At 44.8% G+C, this 17,636-nt stretch overlaps 1 protein-coding gene across 10 annotated transcripts in view; it reads left to right on the top strand.

Annotated features, from left to right (window-relative positions):
* ARHGAP22 (Rho GTPase activating protein 22) overlaps nt 1-17,636 on the top strand; it is a 203,639-nt gene that overhangs the window by 34,693 nt on the left and 151,310 nt on the right. The window contains exon 1 of one of the 10 annotated variants that reach the window (XM_081267677.1): nt 4,115-4,612. The exons of 7 other annotated variants lie outside the window; for them this stretch is intronic. In XM_081267677.1, the coding sequence (XP_081123803.1) occupies nt 4,579-4,612 (34 nt within the window). In that variant the 5' untranslated portion in view covers nt 4,115-4,578. Of the gene's footprint in view, nt 1-4,114; nt 4,613-17,636 lie in introns of those variants that run through there. 2 more of the 10 variants (XM_081267673.1, XM_081267675.1) reach the window with 2 other exon arrangements.

Here is a 17,636-nt window from a genome sequence, read left to right as displayed (position 1 = left end):
TGCCCAGAGTGGCACTTCACAGTGACTCAGGTACCAGAATAAATGTGGTAGGCAGAGGCCAGAGGTATGCTTACAAGTGCCTAACAACAGGCTCTCTGAAAGAAACAAATTCTTCAGCTCTGATTTATAGCACTGTTTGACTTCCTTGGTGCACACAACTCCCACCACAATTGATTTCAAACTACCAGCATGATGTCATTGAACATGGAGTTGGGAAGAAAGGCATGGTAGCCACTCAATATGTAGTATTCTCCATACTGTATAGGATAGATGTAAATAACCTTAAGCATAATAAGATATAATAAAATGATTAGGGAGTGATGAGTATTTATTTGAAATACTGTTTATTTAATTGTAAGTTCATATCATTTAATTTCTAAGGCTGCCCTCTTTAATGCACTGGCTTGCAAAATTCCTGAAAAATTAACCATCAACTCTTTTGCCAACTGATACTGGCTGGCTGCTCCAGCACACCACCGAGATGGGCAGCAACAAGAGAAACCAGAGAATGAGGGTGGGAGCTGCGGGTAAAGACCTTGAGTGACATGCTAGGGAACTGGAACAGCAACTTCCTAGAAGAGGGCACAGAGAGCACTCTAGGTAGGCAGGCAGGGGCCACTGGAGCTGGTGACCACTAAACAGGCATTGCAGAGCCAAGGTAGCACTGTTTCCCCCTCAGCCTCCAGAGGTGCTTAACTCTCAGCTTCTGGAACAGGAAAGCAGGACTCTGCTATCTCTATGGCATCTTTGTGCAAATTAAAGAAAAACTCCCTTCCTGGTTGTGCCCCCAACCCCATGCTAGAACACTTAGCTTTGTCTGTACAACCCAAGCCTAGCCTGTCACCTTCCTCTGCTGTACACCTTTGTGCAGTGCACAGACTACACTATAGCACCTGTGTCTGTGCATGGAACAGAGCTGTTGCCCATTGGGGTTTGGGGATAATGGCCCTCTTCTTTCTGATTGAGTGACTGATTGGCAGATGTGCCTCTTCATGAGAAGTTTCCTTCAGAAAAACAGCAGGCAAAGGCTACCTCTGGTGGCCCCAGGCCCAGAGACATGCAGCTGTTTTCTAAAACAGTGTTTCTCAGCTCCACCCTAGCTGCACATGGGATGGCCGGGGAGATTTGATAAATCCCAGTGACCACTGTACATGCCACAGTAGTTAGATCAGAGCTGCAGGCGTTAGTTGTCCATGCTCCCCAGTGTGCAGCCAAGGCAGGAGCCACTGTTCTGAAAGCATACTGGCTCTGAGCCAGTCAGTGTTGGTGGGTGCCCATTCTACCAACAGGCGTGTGTTTCAGTGGATGCATTCTGGAGAGTTCTGCCCTCTCAGCACCCTCTGCTCACCCTTCTGCACCTGCCCCAGAGCAGCCCTCAGAAAATGCTGAATGATTGAAGGGAGGAAATCAGTGAAGTTAGACCCAGGACCACAGCTGGAGAGGGGCAGGACCAGAATGCAGGGAGACTCTCTCTTCTGTTGTTAAATAGACCAATATATCTCCCTCCTTTTAAGTGAGGGGAATGGGGCTCTTTTTTCAAAGAAAAGTACACGCACGGAGTCCTCATGTTCCACAGATCCCTTTGCCCTGTTCTTGTGCTCACCCTCACTCTCTCTCCAGCAACCTCAGAGGGATGTGGAGGCTCCCAGGGGCCTCCTGAGCTGAATTTGTAAACTTTAGCCTGGAGAGGGCTCTAAGGACCCTTTTGGCTCTACCCTATGAGTCCTTCATCTGGACCTACGGGGAGCATGGTCGAGGGCAGATCCATTTTCCCACCACCCCCAGGCCCCACCTTTCTCTGGTGCAGAATTGGGATTGGCTCCTGCTCATTTCCCAGCTCAAGTTCTGGGTTTGAGCCCAGAGTCTGTGGTTTTTGTCCTGCTCCAGCTCTGATCCCCAGGAAAGCAGGCGAGTAAAAGCAGTGACTTCATGTCATCAGAGGAAACAGCTGTGCAGGAAAAATGCCCAGAGGTGGTTTCTTAACCAAAACAAGTGTGAGTGGACCCCATCTATATCCCAGGGCATTTTCTTGTCTCTAACTTGGAGAATACAGGCCAGGCTGCATTACTCACAGATGGCTTCCTGATTGCTCAAGACATAGGCCACGGGACTTGTCCTGTGACCTTAGTGTCAACATGAGACTTCTCCAGTTCTATATCCTCCCCACTTCTCTTGGGTGGCCTCTGTCCTAGCCTGACCTGGCTTGTACCTTATTCTAAAGGAAAAGGAGTCTCATTCAATGATGTTTTTTGGATTTACTCATCAAGCCATTTTTGTTTTTTGTATTGGTGATTAAACCTAGGGGTGTTCTACCCCAGTCCTTTTTTTTTTTTTTAATGATACAGGTTCTAAGTTCCTAAGGATTTCACTAAGTTGCTGAAGCTGGCCTCTAATTTGCTATCCCCCTGCCTCAGACTCAGGAACTGCTGAGATTACGGGTGTTTGCCATCATCCCCAGCTCAAGACAATATTTCTTACAGGGCTTCTGGCCTGAGGCAGCCTGGGGCTCAGGCCTTGGAGAGCAAGAAGGGCAGTCTAAGGGATACAAAAAACGGTCCAGGGGAAGTGCTTAGTGGATCCTTCAGCTAGTGTAATCAGGAGAGTTTCACAGGGGAAGTGTCCAAAGCATGACAAATAAGTAGGTGAATCAATGTGGGGGAGGGCATTCCTGAGACAGGGCACTTACTCTACCTGCAAAGGCACAGGGATGCATAGAAGCAGGGGCTATGTGTGTAATGACACTGAGGCACATGGGAGTAGAGCTGCATGTGCAAAACTAATGAAGCACAGGGAACAGAAGTTGCTCAGGAACATGGTTGAGTGGCAAGAGATGGGTCAGGGAGGAGTCGACACATGGGTACTACCATGAAAAGTCGTGAAAATACCTATTCTCCCCTCTGATGAGTAGATGAGGGCCAGGAAAAGTGACTCGATGCTGAGTAAGACAGCTTTGTCTCTGTGGACTCTGCTTTCTCCCTGGCCATGTGGCTTACCACATCCTGGTGAGTCTGGAATAAGGAGAGGAGGGGAGGAGGGGAGAGTAAGGAGGTTTATCCCCTACTTCATACTCTCTCATCCCTAGTGTGGCTGCTGTGATGATCTCCCCATGGGTCCCTCTTTCCTTCCAGCTACTGGAGTTAATTAAGCGTCCATGGGGTATTTGTGGATCAGTGGACATGGGGTACACAAAGGGAGAAAGCTGGAGGGAGAACATTCAAGGGAGATTATAACCCAGCCACAAATTCACATGTTTAAGAGGATACAGGGACAACTGTCAGGGTAGGGGGTTACTGTCCAACAAATTCACTGAACGGTCTCAAGCCACAAACAGTTAACTCGCAATAGTGAAAACTGGGGTGTTTAGAAAGATTGGCATTATAGAAAAGTAGGAGCTGTAGAGACAGTTTTGGGTTCCGATGCCAGCCCTGTCACTAGGAAATACGTGACCTTGGCCAAGAAATTTACATTGTTATGCTTTGTTTTCCTTATCTGAAAAAAACTTAATCATAACACCTGTCTGGGGAGTTAGAGAATTAAATGATAAGCTGAACATAAAGCACCAACCCCATGCCTGACACACGGTAGGTGTCTAATAAGTGACAGCTCTTATTATGATTGTGTTTGAGGAGGGATTTTTAGGATTTTGATGCTGGACATCCCAAAAGTCCAATATATGTCCTTTAGAATTATGCAAATATTAAATAAAAACGTGGCTAATGAGCAGAAAATCACTATTAAACTCAGTGAATAGCTTTGCAGATCCTACCATTTGAGAGATCCTGAACTCAGTGCTTCACAGCAGTCTTCCTCCTGTCATCTTACTAAGGAGTCATAAATAGTTAACATTCCTAACTGGCGTTTTCCTGCTGTTCGGGTCCCCTAGAGGATCTGAACATTGCCAGGCTGCTGGCTGCTTCTAAAACACACCTGTCTTTCAACATTTAGAACAGTGAGCTCATAAACTAGTCCCATTAGACAGGGCCAGGAAGGATCTGGGCCACTCCTTCACCAATAGCATTGTCTTAACCCAGGCCTTAACAGGGCATGTGGGCTGGGGTAGCCACATTCCCATGTTTCCTCTGGCCTCTTGGTGGCCTCTAGCGGGCGGCACTAGTGTCTCAGTCTTGGAACCACTCGGAGGCGGGCTGAGACTTCTCCACTCGGCTCCACTGGCCCCGCCTCCCCGTCCCCAGACCCCCGCCACCTTCTCCAAGGCGCCGCCCCCTCCGCACACAGCTCAGCTCGGAATGGACAGCGCCTGGTGCGCCCCGCGGAGCAGAGGGACTGAGAGGCCGGCCCCGCCCTGGCCCAGTGATTGATCACCAAAGATTACCGTGTCCTTAATGGTCCGCTTGGATGGGAATTAATTCTGGGATGGATAAATAATGCATCGAGGTTTATGTAGTACAAGGCAAGCCGACCTTCCGGAGCCAGGAGAGGGAGCCGAGGGAGCCTCGCGGGCGACGCCAGGGGCCACGCTGCCCAAGCAAGAGAGGCATGAAGGACGACAAGAAGAGGACAGGGAAGTGGACGACAGTATGATCAACCCAGAGAGTCTAGCCAAGCGACTGCAGGAACATGCTGAGCCCAAAGATCAGGCAGAGTAGAAGGGGTAAGTCCAGCCTTCTGAGTTTCTCCGTGCACCACATGTGCCTCTTGGCAAAAGTGCGCAAACACTGCTGGGTATCCGTTGGGACCGGCGTTCTTCGGCGACTGCCGCTGCACGTTGAGCATCCTTGTTCACTGATTGCAGTTTCTAGCCGGATTCCGGGCTGTGTGGGGCTCGGACCTGAGATTGCAAGGGCGGGGGCTATCTTAGTGCCGGAGTGGGTGAGCAAATTTCACCCCACATTCCGTGTTTTACAAAATCCCTCTTTTGCTCCAGGTGAACAGGTGGCTGCAACTTTGGGAGAACTTTGCTTCTTTTCTAAAAGGGAAATGCCCATGATTTGCCTTGTAGCAAAGACAGAAATGGTTCTTACCAGGGAGGGCAATGCCCTTGCTTCTACAGAAAGTTGGGTTCAAGCAAGGATCTTTCTCCAGCCGCCTGAGAGGATGCTCTGTGGAGCCTATAAAAAGCAGTTCTTCAGGCAAGCAGGGGACAGGCAGATCTTTTTGCTCAGGAAGCTGCAGGGTCCTTAGATAAGAAAGGGAATGAACAGAAAGCATATTGAGATAAGCAAGAGATGGGAGTCTGGAAAGTCCAGGACTGGGGCTAGCCAGCATATGTCCTAGCAGAGTGGCCTGGGGACTCAGCCACTGGGTAGGGTACAGAGCGCATCTCCCTGGACATCAACTTCTTGGCCAGATCAAGTATCATTTAGATGAGAACATCTGTCTTTTGAGAAAATATATCTTTTGGGGTAACCAATGTCTGTGGAAGCTTCCCTTATAAGCAGTAAGGATAGAAAATGGTCTTTGGAGATGGGTGGGTGGGACATCTGGGGAGGGGCTGGGCTTGGAAGCAGTGTTCATCTCACTAGATGTGTGCAGCAGAGACCCTTTCACCTCGTGTGCACTCACAGGGAACACCACATCTGATTAGCACACCACAAGTACTTAGGTGACTTTACTGGGTGGACCCATTCTTCCAGAGAGTGGGTCTCTCCATGGGTTGCATTGGAATGAACTGTAACCTGTGAGCCAAATGAGCAAAGGAGGACCTTGCCTGGCTTTGCTAAGGGGTGGTGGCACAGTCTGCTAATGACCCAAGGGGTGAAGCAGGCCAGACCCCTCTGAGCAAGCCTAGTTCTGTCCCACAACTCCTAAGCAGAAACCACCTTGACATGTGATTAATCAAAATTGAGGAAAAAACAACAGATTTTGGTGATTTAGTACAAGAAAACTGAAAGTAAAATATCTCATTAATAGTTATTTTGTATTGATTATATGCTGAAATGGCAATATTTTTAATGTATTGGGTTAAATAAAATATATTATTAAAATTAATTTCACCTTTCTTTTTTACTCTTTTAATGCAGCTACTAGAACACTTATAATTATGTACATGGCTCCCACATTATACCTTTTATTTTTCCATTGGTTGGTGCTGGTCTGCAAAGAGACTTTAGCAAAGGGATCTACATGTGAAATCCCAAACTTCTTATAAACATTTAAGTCAGTGGTCCTCAACCTGAAGCAGCTTTGCCACCCTTCCCAAGGAACATTTGGCCATGTCTAGAGACATTTTTGGCTATTTTGAGGAGTGCTACTGGCATCCAATGGGTAGAAACCAAGGGTTCTACTAAATATCCTACAATGTATAGAACAAACCCCACAACAAAGAATTTTCTGAACCCACATGCCAGTAGTACCAAGTTTGAGAAACAGTATCATCTCTGAATGATGTTATCTGGCTAGATATGAGACAAGATTGTTTATAGTGCTATTTTTCAGGCCTTAATAAAATAATCCCTTGCCCACAAAGATGTATGGTCATAAACTATGACCAGAGGCATTCTAAGATCATGTATTTAAAAAGTCAGAAGACTTCAAAAGTGGTTTTTGAACTGTGGATGACAGGGACCGACTAGGCAGGTGAAGGGTAGCAGAAATAGTGGGAGGAGGCCAATTCCAGGTGGGGAGCAGGAGGTGCAGACACCCCTGGTTTGGGGATATGGGTGCACAAGACCAGGGAGGCTGGAGTGGAGGCAGGAAGAGGCATCATGCACAGCATAAGGCCAGAGCCTGTCAGGAACCAGATTAGACTTATGGCTTGTTATGGAATAACTTTCCCTGAGGACATTTCTGGAGAAATAAGGACCAAAAATTATATGTACATGTGCCTTAAAGAAATTGGCTCTGACAGAACTAAGAAATTCTATCAAAATTCATCCCTATCCAAACTTTTTAGGAACTGGACAGGGATGTGTTATTGACACAGCAAGTCATAGTTATGCAAACCCCAGCCCTGGTATCCAGTCACTGTTTTGTCTAGATTATTCTCAAACATACCTAGTATAGACCCACTTCCATACCTTATTGTTACACAGATTTGCTAAGTTGTATGAAAAAGACTAGGGTTTTTAGGAGACCTAATGAGATCAGATGCAGTCAGTGGGCTCAGGAGCTCTGGGGTCTGACTGAAAGGTTACCCTGCGTGGAATGTTGATACCAGGGTTCCCAGAGACCCTTCCCTAGTCACATTGACTCTTAACTTCCTGGTAGGTCCCCATCCAGACCATCTTTGAGAGGAAGAAAGCTACCATCACCCTAAAAAGTCATCTTTGTCTCTTCCCAGCAGAGGGAAAGATATCAGGACTGAGAACCTCTCAGGAAAAGCCTTACCGTTGGTTATCTGCATATAAAACTATCTGACTCTGTTTTCTGTTGCTGCACCAGGACATCTGAGACTGTATAATTTTAAAGAAAAGAGGTTTATTTATCTCACGGTTCTCAAAGTATAAAAGCTTGGCACCAGCATCTGTTCAGCTTCTGGTAAAGGGCCTTGTAGCAGAAAGCAGAAGACGGTAGCAGGAATGTGTGGAAGGAGCATGTGTGTGAGAGAAACTCACTTCACAACCTGCTCTTGCCCTAATGAACCCACTCTCTCAATCACTAACCCACTTGCTTGGAAACTACATTCATCCCTTCACAAGGAGGAGACCCCATGAGCTAATTACCTCTTAAAGGTCCCACTGACTCTCAACACCCTCCCCTTGAAGAATTGGGCCTCAGCATGGGGTTTGGTGGGGATGAACACTGTTCAAACCATAGTATGAACTAAGTCTGGTCAACTATCCTGCCCTGGCTGAGTTCACCTTCCAAGAACTTAGAGGCAGATGTCAACACACGCACACACGCGCACACACACACACACACACACATCATTTAAAAAACAAACAAAAAAAAAAACAGGAAAGTTCCCAAACAAGTTTGAAATGGCTCGAAACAAACCTATAATCAAAATAGCATGCCTTAGTTTTATGCGCATCACACAATTCAAATCAGACAGTGTCAAATCAGCACATATTAATTCAACCCGGCTCAAACTGAATATTATACTGTAAGTGGTTCAGATTTGCCTTAGATCCACATAGATATGGCCTGGTTGAACGAGGCTGAGTGGCACCTGGTGGCACTGGCCCTGCCCTGCTTAGCTCCCACCTGGTTCTGTATGTCACTGGGAACCTTTCCTGATGCCCTGTCACCAGCAGGTTTGTCCTCTACTGACCCATATTCCTACCCACTGCTGTATTCCCAGAGTAAGAATAGAAGAGGTTGCTCACTCTGTCCCACCAATTTTCGCAGGAAAGTAGGATAAAGTTATTAAACTTCCATAAAAATCATTAGATATACAGTGGAGCAAATTACAACTCTTTGGGACATAGTCGGAATAGCTACTTATTTTTCAAGATAGAAAATAAAAATATAAGGACCCTCTCTCCTGGGAGTGATATGGACAATTTTGCAGGGTAAGGAGGGAACTTGGTGCCCAATCCTGACCTACTGCCATTACTGCATTCTCAACTTGCTGCCCTAGAGCTTTCATGCTCCCTCTTCTGCTCCCATAACCTGCAGGGAACCTGGTTTTGGTGACCTTTAGACCAGATCCTTCTAAAGGCAAGAAGTGGGTCTGGTACATCCCTATCTCCCTAGGCTTAGTCAGATCCCCAAAATAATTGACCCCGATGCCACCCTAGCATGCTGTTATCGGTCCCTCTCTAAAGTTCAACAGACATAGTTTTGTTTATTCCTCCAATCTTAATTGAAGCCTCCTGGGTGCCTCTTAGCACTGCCCAGCATCAAGGTTCATTGTTGTGGCTCTATCCTGTTGCACAGGTGTGAGGGAGACTCCAAAGACCTCCTGATTCTGCCAATTTCACTCATTCTTCTGTGAAATCCTCCCTAACCATCATCTCTCTAACCTGGACCATGCCCCATTGCACCACCACATCCATTCTCCAAGTAGAAGCCCCAGTCACCTTGTCAAACGTAAATCCAGTCATGCACTCACCTCCAGCCTCCTCCCCCAGCTCCATCTTGGAATCCTTCAATGGCTTCCCCATTGCTCTCAGGGTCAAAATTCAAAACTTCCTGTGGCCTTCAGGGATGCCCTCCTACCAAACCTCCAGCATCCTCTCACTCCCTAAGCCCTAGCCACATGGCTGCCTCGGGGGTTTTGCTCACCCCCTTTCCCTCTGGAGTTCCTGGAACACTCATACACACTCATTAACTCCTACTCACCCTCAGCTGTCAGCTCAAGTGTCACCCACCAGGGCAGCCTCCACACACCTACTCTGGTCCTCTGCCCATGCTCTCCTTTCCTCTATGGTATTTCCTTCTGATTGTAGCTGTTCACTCCCAAGAGTGATTTTTTTGGGGGGTATGGGGGTGTGGAGGGGTTATATCTGTCACCAGCACTGGACTGTGAGTTCCATGAGAGCAGTGACCATTTCTGGGTTTGAACATCATTATATCCCCCATGCCAGGCACTCAGTGGACACCCAACACATATTATTGATCAAATAAATGAGTGAATAGTTGAATCATGGGGAAAGCTTTAACCTGGTCTAGGTCATTAGGAAAATCCATCCTCCTCCCTCAACTGACTTTTATGGTGCAAATAGTTCCCTAATCTGTTGTTTGCCCTTTACTTTAATATTAGGGCATTTTGGGGGGAGGTCAAATTTTCGAGTTTTATGTCATCAATCTGTAAAATTTTCCTTTGGATTTCTGCCTTTGTTTGAAATGTTGCAAGACAAAATTGCTGTTGCTGTTTAGGAGGCTCCTTTTGAAGGAAATTGTTAGACTTATGAGCAATGAGCAAAGAGCAAAGCTACGGCAGCTTTGGCCATCTCCTATAGGAGGAGTCAACACTCAGGGGCCTGGATGGGTCTACAGAGCCTGCTCAATACTGTGAGCCGAGGAAAGAGAGCTCATGGGTGGGATGAAGTACTAACCATGGCCTTGTTCTTGTGATTTTTCCTAAAGAAGCAATCCAACAGTTTTTGTGTATCCTCAATGTTCAAGGCACTCAGGAACTCAGTGCTATCTAAAGACCACTTTAAGCAGCCCTGCAGTTCTCCGGGGAAACTATGGAGTTTGGAATGAGAAAATGCAATGATATTTCTAAGAAGGTACCTATGGCCTCTGAACACATTAGATATAGACTATTGATGGAATGTTTAATGTTGAGAAACTCATACCTAGCAAAAATCTAAGCAAATGTAAAAGCAATCTAGGTTGGTTCCACAGTTTAGCTATTGTGAATTGTGCTGCTATAAACATTGATGTGGCTGTGTCCCTGTAGTGTGCTGTTTTTAAGTCCTTTGGGTATAGATCAGGGGAGAGGGATAGCTGGGTCAAATGATGGTTCCATTCCCAGATTTCCAAGGAATCTCCATACTGCTTTCCATATTGGCTGTACCAATTTGCAGTCCCACAGCAATGTATGAGTGTGCCTTTTCCCCACATCCTCACCAACACTTATTGCTGTTTGTCTTCATAATAGCTGCCATTCTGAATGGAGTGAGATGATATCTTAGAGTAGTTTTGATTTTCATTTCTCTAATTGCTAGAGATAATGAACATTTTTTCATATATTTGTTGATTGATTGTATATCGTCTTCTGAGAAGTGTCTGTTCAATTCCTTGGCCCACTTATTGATTGGGTTATTTGGGTTTTTTGTTGTTGTTGTTAAGATTTTGAGTGCTTTATATATCCTAGAGATTAGTGCTCTATCTGATGTGCGTGTGGTAAAAATTTGTTCCCAAATTGTAGGTTCTCTATTCACCTCACTGATTGTTTCTTTTGCTGAGAAGAAGCTTTTTAGTTTGAATCCATCCCATTTATTGATTCTTGATTTTAATTCTTGCACCATAGAGAGTCTTTTTAAGGAAGTTGGAGCCTAATCTGACATGATGGAGAGTTGGGCCTACTTTTTCTTCTAATAGAAACAGTGTCTCTGGTATACTTCTTAGATCTTGATCCACTTCGACTTGAATTTTGTGCATGGTGAGAGATAGGGGTTGAATTTCATTTTGTTTCGTATGAATTTCCAGTTTTCCTAGCCTAGATGTCCTTCAGTAGATGAATGGATACAAAAAATGTGGCATATATACACAATGGAATATTTATGCAGCAATAAAAGAGAATAAAATCATGGCATTTGCAGGTAAATGGATGGAGTTGGAGAATATAATGCTAAGTGAAGTTAACCAATCCCGAAAAATCAAATGCTAAGTGTTTTTTTCTGATTTAAGGATGCCAATTCATAATGTGGTTGGCAAGGTGGGGATGGGGATTGGGGATGAACTCTAGATAGCGCAAAGGGGTGGGAGAGGAAGGGAGGGGGCATGGGAGTAGGAAATATGGTGGAATGAGATGGACATCATTACCCTAAGTACATGTATGAAGACACAAATAGTACAACCGGAGATACAAAAAATTGTGCTGTATATGTGTAATATGAATTGTAATGCATTCTGCTGCCATATATAACAAATTAAAATTTTAAAAAAGATATTCACTCCAATGATTTAAAAAAATGTAAAAGCAAGCCAAGACATCAGATAGGCACTGGAGGCTTCATGAACAGAAGGCTGTGAAGAAGGAAGTTCACAGGACACTCACCCAGTGGTCTTCTTACATCTAGGCCAGGCCCTAGCACCATACGTGAAATACATGAAAGGAAAAATTACTATGGTATACCACATAACTCAAATAAGACTAGCAATTACAGAGTAATAATAATAGAAATTCTATATATTGATCTAACAAAAATTATAATGTAAGTATTTATGGAGAGAATGGGATGGGTGTTTGTGTGTGGTGGCACTAGGAGAGTGAAAGAAACAAAAATTCTCTTCCATAGTAAGAAGTCAATAGATAACACTTAAAAGGAAAAAAAATCAAGAATTGGAAATAAATGTATACTATTTAAAATGTGGAGATAAACTACAAAAAAATCATCAAATCATAATGACAGGGATACAACTCAAGAAGTGTGTCATGAGATGATTTCACCATGATTTTGGTGTCATAAAGTGTGCTTTCACAAGTCTAGTACACTGAGGCTATATGGTACAGCCTGTGGCTCCCAGGTTACAAACCGGTACAGCTTTGTACTGCAGTAAATACTGCAACAAGCAATGATGGCACATTACTAGGTATATTTGTGTGTCTAGACATAGAAAGGTATATAATAAAAATGCATCATAAAAGATAAACAGGGGTACACCTATAGGGGCACTTGGCGTAAACGGAACTTTTAGTCCTGGAAGTTGCTCTGAGCAAGCCAGGGAGTGAGTACTGAGGGACTATGAAGGCCTAGGTTACTCCTGTAGACATAACAAACACTGTACACTAGGTTTTATTTAAAAAACATTTTTTTAAAGAGAGAGCGAGAGATAGAGCGGTAGAGAGAGAGAGAGAGAGAATTTTTAATATTTATTTTTTTCTTAGTTTTCGGCAGACACAACATCTTTGTTGGTATGTGGTGCTGAGGATTGAACCTGGGCCGCACGCATGCCAGGCGAGCGCGCTACCACTTGAGCCACATCCCCAGCCCTAAAAAACATTTTTTAATAATAAATTAACCTTAGCTTACTGTAATGTTTTTTATTTTATATTTTTTAAAAAAATTCTTTTAACTTGATTCTTTTATAATGATACTTAGCTTAAAACAGTACAATTCACATCTATATGAAATATTTTCTTTCTTTCCTTCTTTTTTTTTTTTTTTCAGGGCTGAGGACTGAATTCAGAGCTTTGCATGTTCTAGGCAAGCACTCTGCCACTGAGCTAAATCCCCAACCCCCAATATTTTCTTTATTTCCTTATTCTATAAACTTCTTTTCTATTTTTTTCTCCTTATAATTTTCTGTTTAAAAAAAAAACCAAGGTACACGAGCCTTGGTGTATACAAGGTCAGGATCACCATCATCACCATCTTCCACTCTTCATCTTGTCCCACTACAAGGTCTTCAGGGGCAATAGCACACATGGAGCCACCACCTTCTATGAGAACAATACCTTCTTCTGGGATTCTCCTGAGGGACCTGAGATTCTTTTTTTTTTTTTTTAAATTTTTATTTTTTAAAGAAGTAGAAGTATACTCTAAAATAATGATAAAACGTTAGTGTATTAAATATGTAAACCAGAAACTTAGTTATACTTTTCTAGTATCATGACTTATACATAATGCTATGTGTTGTTTAGCTGGCAGCAAAATTGTCTACATGGGCATCACCAAAAAAAAAAAAAAAGAAAAAAGAACAGTGTGTTGTGCCACAATCTCAGGATGTTTAGGACGTCACTAGGTGATAGGAATTTTTAAGCTCCATTATGGAGCCACTTATCTATACATACAGAAGAAAACATCGCTGTTGCTGGAATGGCTTACAAAGGTTGAAACTGGCTGCCTCTGGGGATGGAGAATAGAGATAAAGGACTGGAGGCTACTGGGTTTGTCCCCAAGGATCATAAGGAATGCTAGCCTGAAGGTCCCTGACTGTACCAGGTGACAGCTCTGCACCCTGAAGATTTCTGTTCTTAAGGGGCAACCACAGAATTCACAAGACCCCGCTGGCTGCTCAGTCATGAATGATGTGGTTTCCCAGGATATGCCCATGGTGCCATTGTGCCCCTACCCAGGCAGGTCCTCCCTAGAGGAGATCATGTTCATGGCCCCGAGGTGGAACCACAAAGAGATAATCATGTAATTAGGTGATAAAACATCTGGCTTTGCCTGAGATTCAGAGAGGGGATCAAGGGCAGAAGAGGGGTCAGGGAGTTATGCCAAGGATGGAGTCTTATAAGAGCCATTTATGCAGGAGTAGAATCAGGGTCTGGACCAGACCTCAGATAGGCACTGGAGGCTTCATGAACAGAAGCCTGTGAAGAAGGAAGTTCATAGGACACTCACCCAGTGGTCTTCTTACATCTAGGCCAGGCCCTAGCACCACAGCATATAACTGCTACCTGCCCTGAGAGTAGAGGTGCCCAAGTCTGGACATCCAGCCAGGCCCTCTACCCCACATGGAGAACACATTCTCTGCTGACAGTCTCTTATGGAAGTTTTCTCAGAAATGCAATGAAATTGCAGAGGCCTTAAGAGTAGCAAAGGGTCCAAAACAAGTCTGGTGGAACCTGATGGAAGGAGATAGAAATTCCCAGTTTGGTGACCTTTGAATGACAGTGGCCTCAAATTACATTGAATATTTTTTTTTTGATACTGGGGATTCAATCTACTGGAGATTAACTGCTGAGCCACGTCCCAAGCCCATTTTTGTATTTTTATTTAGAGACAGGGCCTTACTAAGTTGCTTAGGGTCTCACTAAGTTGCTGAGGTTGGCCTTGGATTCAGGACCCTCCTGCCTCAGCCCCCTGAGCCACCAGCATTACAGGCATCGGTCACCAAGCCCAGCTTGAAAATCGATTTTTTAAAATACTTTTTTCATTGTTCATTTCTTAAATTTATTCTTACTGGTTTTACTTGAGGCATAATTTACATATGCAGTCCACCTTTATCTATGGTTTCAGTTACCCACAATCATGGTTCAAAAATATTAAATTCCAGAAATAATGAAACTGTAAGTTTTAAATAGTGTATCATGATACAATCTCATGACATCTCACTCTGTCGTACCCAGGATGTGAATCATCCCTTTGTCCAGCATATTCCTACTGTGTATGCTGCCTACTTCTTGGTCACTTAGTAGCCTTCTCAGTTATCAGCCAGGTGGTCATGCTATGATAGTGCTTGGGTTTAACTAACCTTAACTGTACTTAATAATGACGCACCTGGGGGAGAGCTTCTGACTACAGATAAGATTTTCCTGGGGGGCTGGGGATGTGGCTCAAGCGGTAGCGCGCTCGCCTGGCATGCGTGCGGCCCGGGTTCGATCCTCAGCACCACATACCAACAAAGATGTTGTGTCCGCCGAGAACTAAAAAATAAATATTAAAAATTCTCTCTCTCTCTCTCTCTCTCCTCTCTCACTCTCTCTTTAAAAAAAAAAAAAAAAGATTTTCCTGGGAAGAAAAGTGCAGGTTCCCAAATAAGCTTTTGTGAAAATCAAATCTCAAGTCAATCATTTGATATTGGGGTTCTGAATGTTTCTTCTTAGTTAAGCAGTCTAGCCATAAATCAGTTGTGGGCACATTGTATAGGTTTTTTCAATCTGGTGACACTTAAATTGATTATGTTTTTGTTCTAATTGATCAGGGCCAACATACACTGGAGGTTTTGTTCATCTAACTGAAGAGACAAACCTGACTGTTCATGTTCATAGACCCAGGTCTCTTCAGAAGGCTCTCTTTTTCTCTTTCCCTGAGAGCCCACCTATCTCAGTATGACTCTTTCACTATTAATAATATATTAAGTTTGCAAACAGTCTTGTCTACTTTCCTCTTTAAGGAAGGAAAGAAAGTGAGAAAATCTCTGTTCAGTGCTTAGAATGTACTAGACGTGTGCTGGGTTTTCTGTTTACATGCAAACAACTCATTTTAATTCAACCCTGTGTGTAACCTTCACCAGCACCTTCCAAGGGCAGTATTCATGATGCCACCATCATGAGTACAGGCACAGGGGCCAAAGGAAGAGTGGGGTCAGACCACCGACTCTGTCCTAGTCATATCAGATATGTCCAGCTGAAAGGCAGTACAGCTGGTGGCAAGGGAAGGGAGGTCAGGATGTGACATGGGTTGGGGGTGGGCATCTTGTGGAAGTGGCCCTTTCTCGGGACTGGCAGCAGTGTTGGCCATGGTGTGAAGGTGTGTGGCAACTTCAGAAGGGCCAGACCCCATTGACCCATGATGCTGAGGAATCTCAAATTTGGCTGCTATTTTATTTTGCTTCCCTATTTCATGGTGGGGGGGTGACTTAGCTCAAATGTGCAGACCCATGTGCCCTCACTTCCTGTCTGGCACTAGGTGTCAGGCACATATAATAACAATAGCACCCATTGCTAATGCTTGTTGAACTTATGTAACCACGGGTAGAGCAAGCATATCTCATGAAGTGACTTTACTTGTACTTTCTGGGAGCTAGGCCTTTCGCTATCTCTGCCTAGCAGGCCCTATGTCCCCTCTGGGCACTTCTGGATAATGAGATGTCCTAGAGTTGATTCAGTTCTCAATAAACAAGATTAGGCTGGTATTTCCACATCCATCCCAGGACTGCATGACTAGCTTTCACCTACTTCTTTGAAAGTGTGCTTGTTAGTCTGGCTCCCACATCAGCATGTCATGTGTCTGTGTTTTGGTGGTGGAATTTACGTGCTGAAGTCCTATTACATCTTCCATGTAGGGGCACATGTGTCATCTTTCATCCTCAGAAGACTCCCATTGACAAAGAGACCACTGCTGTCTCATTTTCCAGATAAGGAAACTGAGTTCCAGAGAGGTTATAGAACTTGCCAGCTGGGAAAAAATACCCAGCCAGGAAGTGGGAGTGCTGAGATTCAACTCCAAAGATTCTTGACACCTCCTGCGCACTTTACAGATTTAGGAGCCCAGCCTTGATGTAGAAAGGAGGAGAGGCACCCAAGGCAGAGAAAGCCTTATGTGGCAAGGCCCAGCAGCACAATCTAGGGTAATCTGTGAGCACCTGGACTGACTGCAATGCAGGAAGTCAGTAGGAGGCCATGGCATGGGGGAGGGGGTTGGGGGAGTGGACCTCTCCCACAGATTGGCAGGATTTCTTTCTTTTTTTTTTTTTCAGTACTGGAGGTTGAACCCAAGATCTTGCCTATGCTAGGCAAGGACTCTATATATCCCTAGACCTTTTTATTTTATTTTGAGACAAATTCTCACCAAGTTACCCAGGTTGGCCTTGAACTTGCAATCATCCCATCGCAGCTTCCTGAGTAGAGAGGATTACAGGCATGCACCATTACCATGCCCACCTCAGGCAGGGTTTTAAACAACAGAGTAATATGACTGACTGGAGCATTAGGCAATGATGCAGGCTGTGGTGTGGTCAGCAGTCTGCAGGGAGTGGCCCCGAGGGCAGGGAGACAGGACCTAGGTAGATGCTTATAGGATCAATGGCATCAGTGGCATTTCCCATCTGCTTTCTGCAGAGAGCATGAGGGAGACAAAATAGATCTGCTAAGAGTCAGGGGCCATGGCCAGCTAGGTTCCTCTATGTCTGGGCTCAGCACTGTAGGCATCAGCTGACCACCTCCCTTTAGCCCTGCATGGTTGGTAATTCTCAGAGTGTTTTAAAAACATAGATTGAGAACATATACTCTTATCCATCCCCAGTCTATCTGCTGCTTCCTGAGGCCCAAGTGCTAGAAGAAGGCCATTGTGTCCAGGAGAGGGACACTGCAAGCTCAAGACCCTTCCCTCCTGCCTCCTGCTTTCTTCCCAGATGCCTTGAACCAGCTGACAGGCAGAACTAGCTCCTCATGAAAGATACCCAATGTCTATAACTTTAGTAGACAATCAGGGCACGGGCCCTGCCAGACATTGGAATGAAGGCCCTCCAGGCCAGCCTTGAGGCCCCAGGCAACAGCAGCATTGCCCATGACCTTGACATTTGAAGGTGGAAAGACCCAAACTGGATCAGGCCTGGACCAGGAGGCTGCTTTGGACTCTCCAAGTGAGGCTGCTTAGGCCCCTGCTCCGACTGCTGAAATCATCCACAGTCTCAGTGATTACTTAGCCAAGGGTGGAGAAGGTATT

Source organism: Spermophilus citellus (assembly GCF_964194105.1).
Source record: "Spermophilus citellus genome assembly, chromosome: 15".
NCBI lineage: Eukaryota > Metazoa > Chordata > Mammalia > Rodentia > Sciuridae > Spermophilus > Spermophilus citellus.
This window is presented reverse-complemented; position numbering and strand designations above follow the sequence as displayed.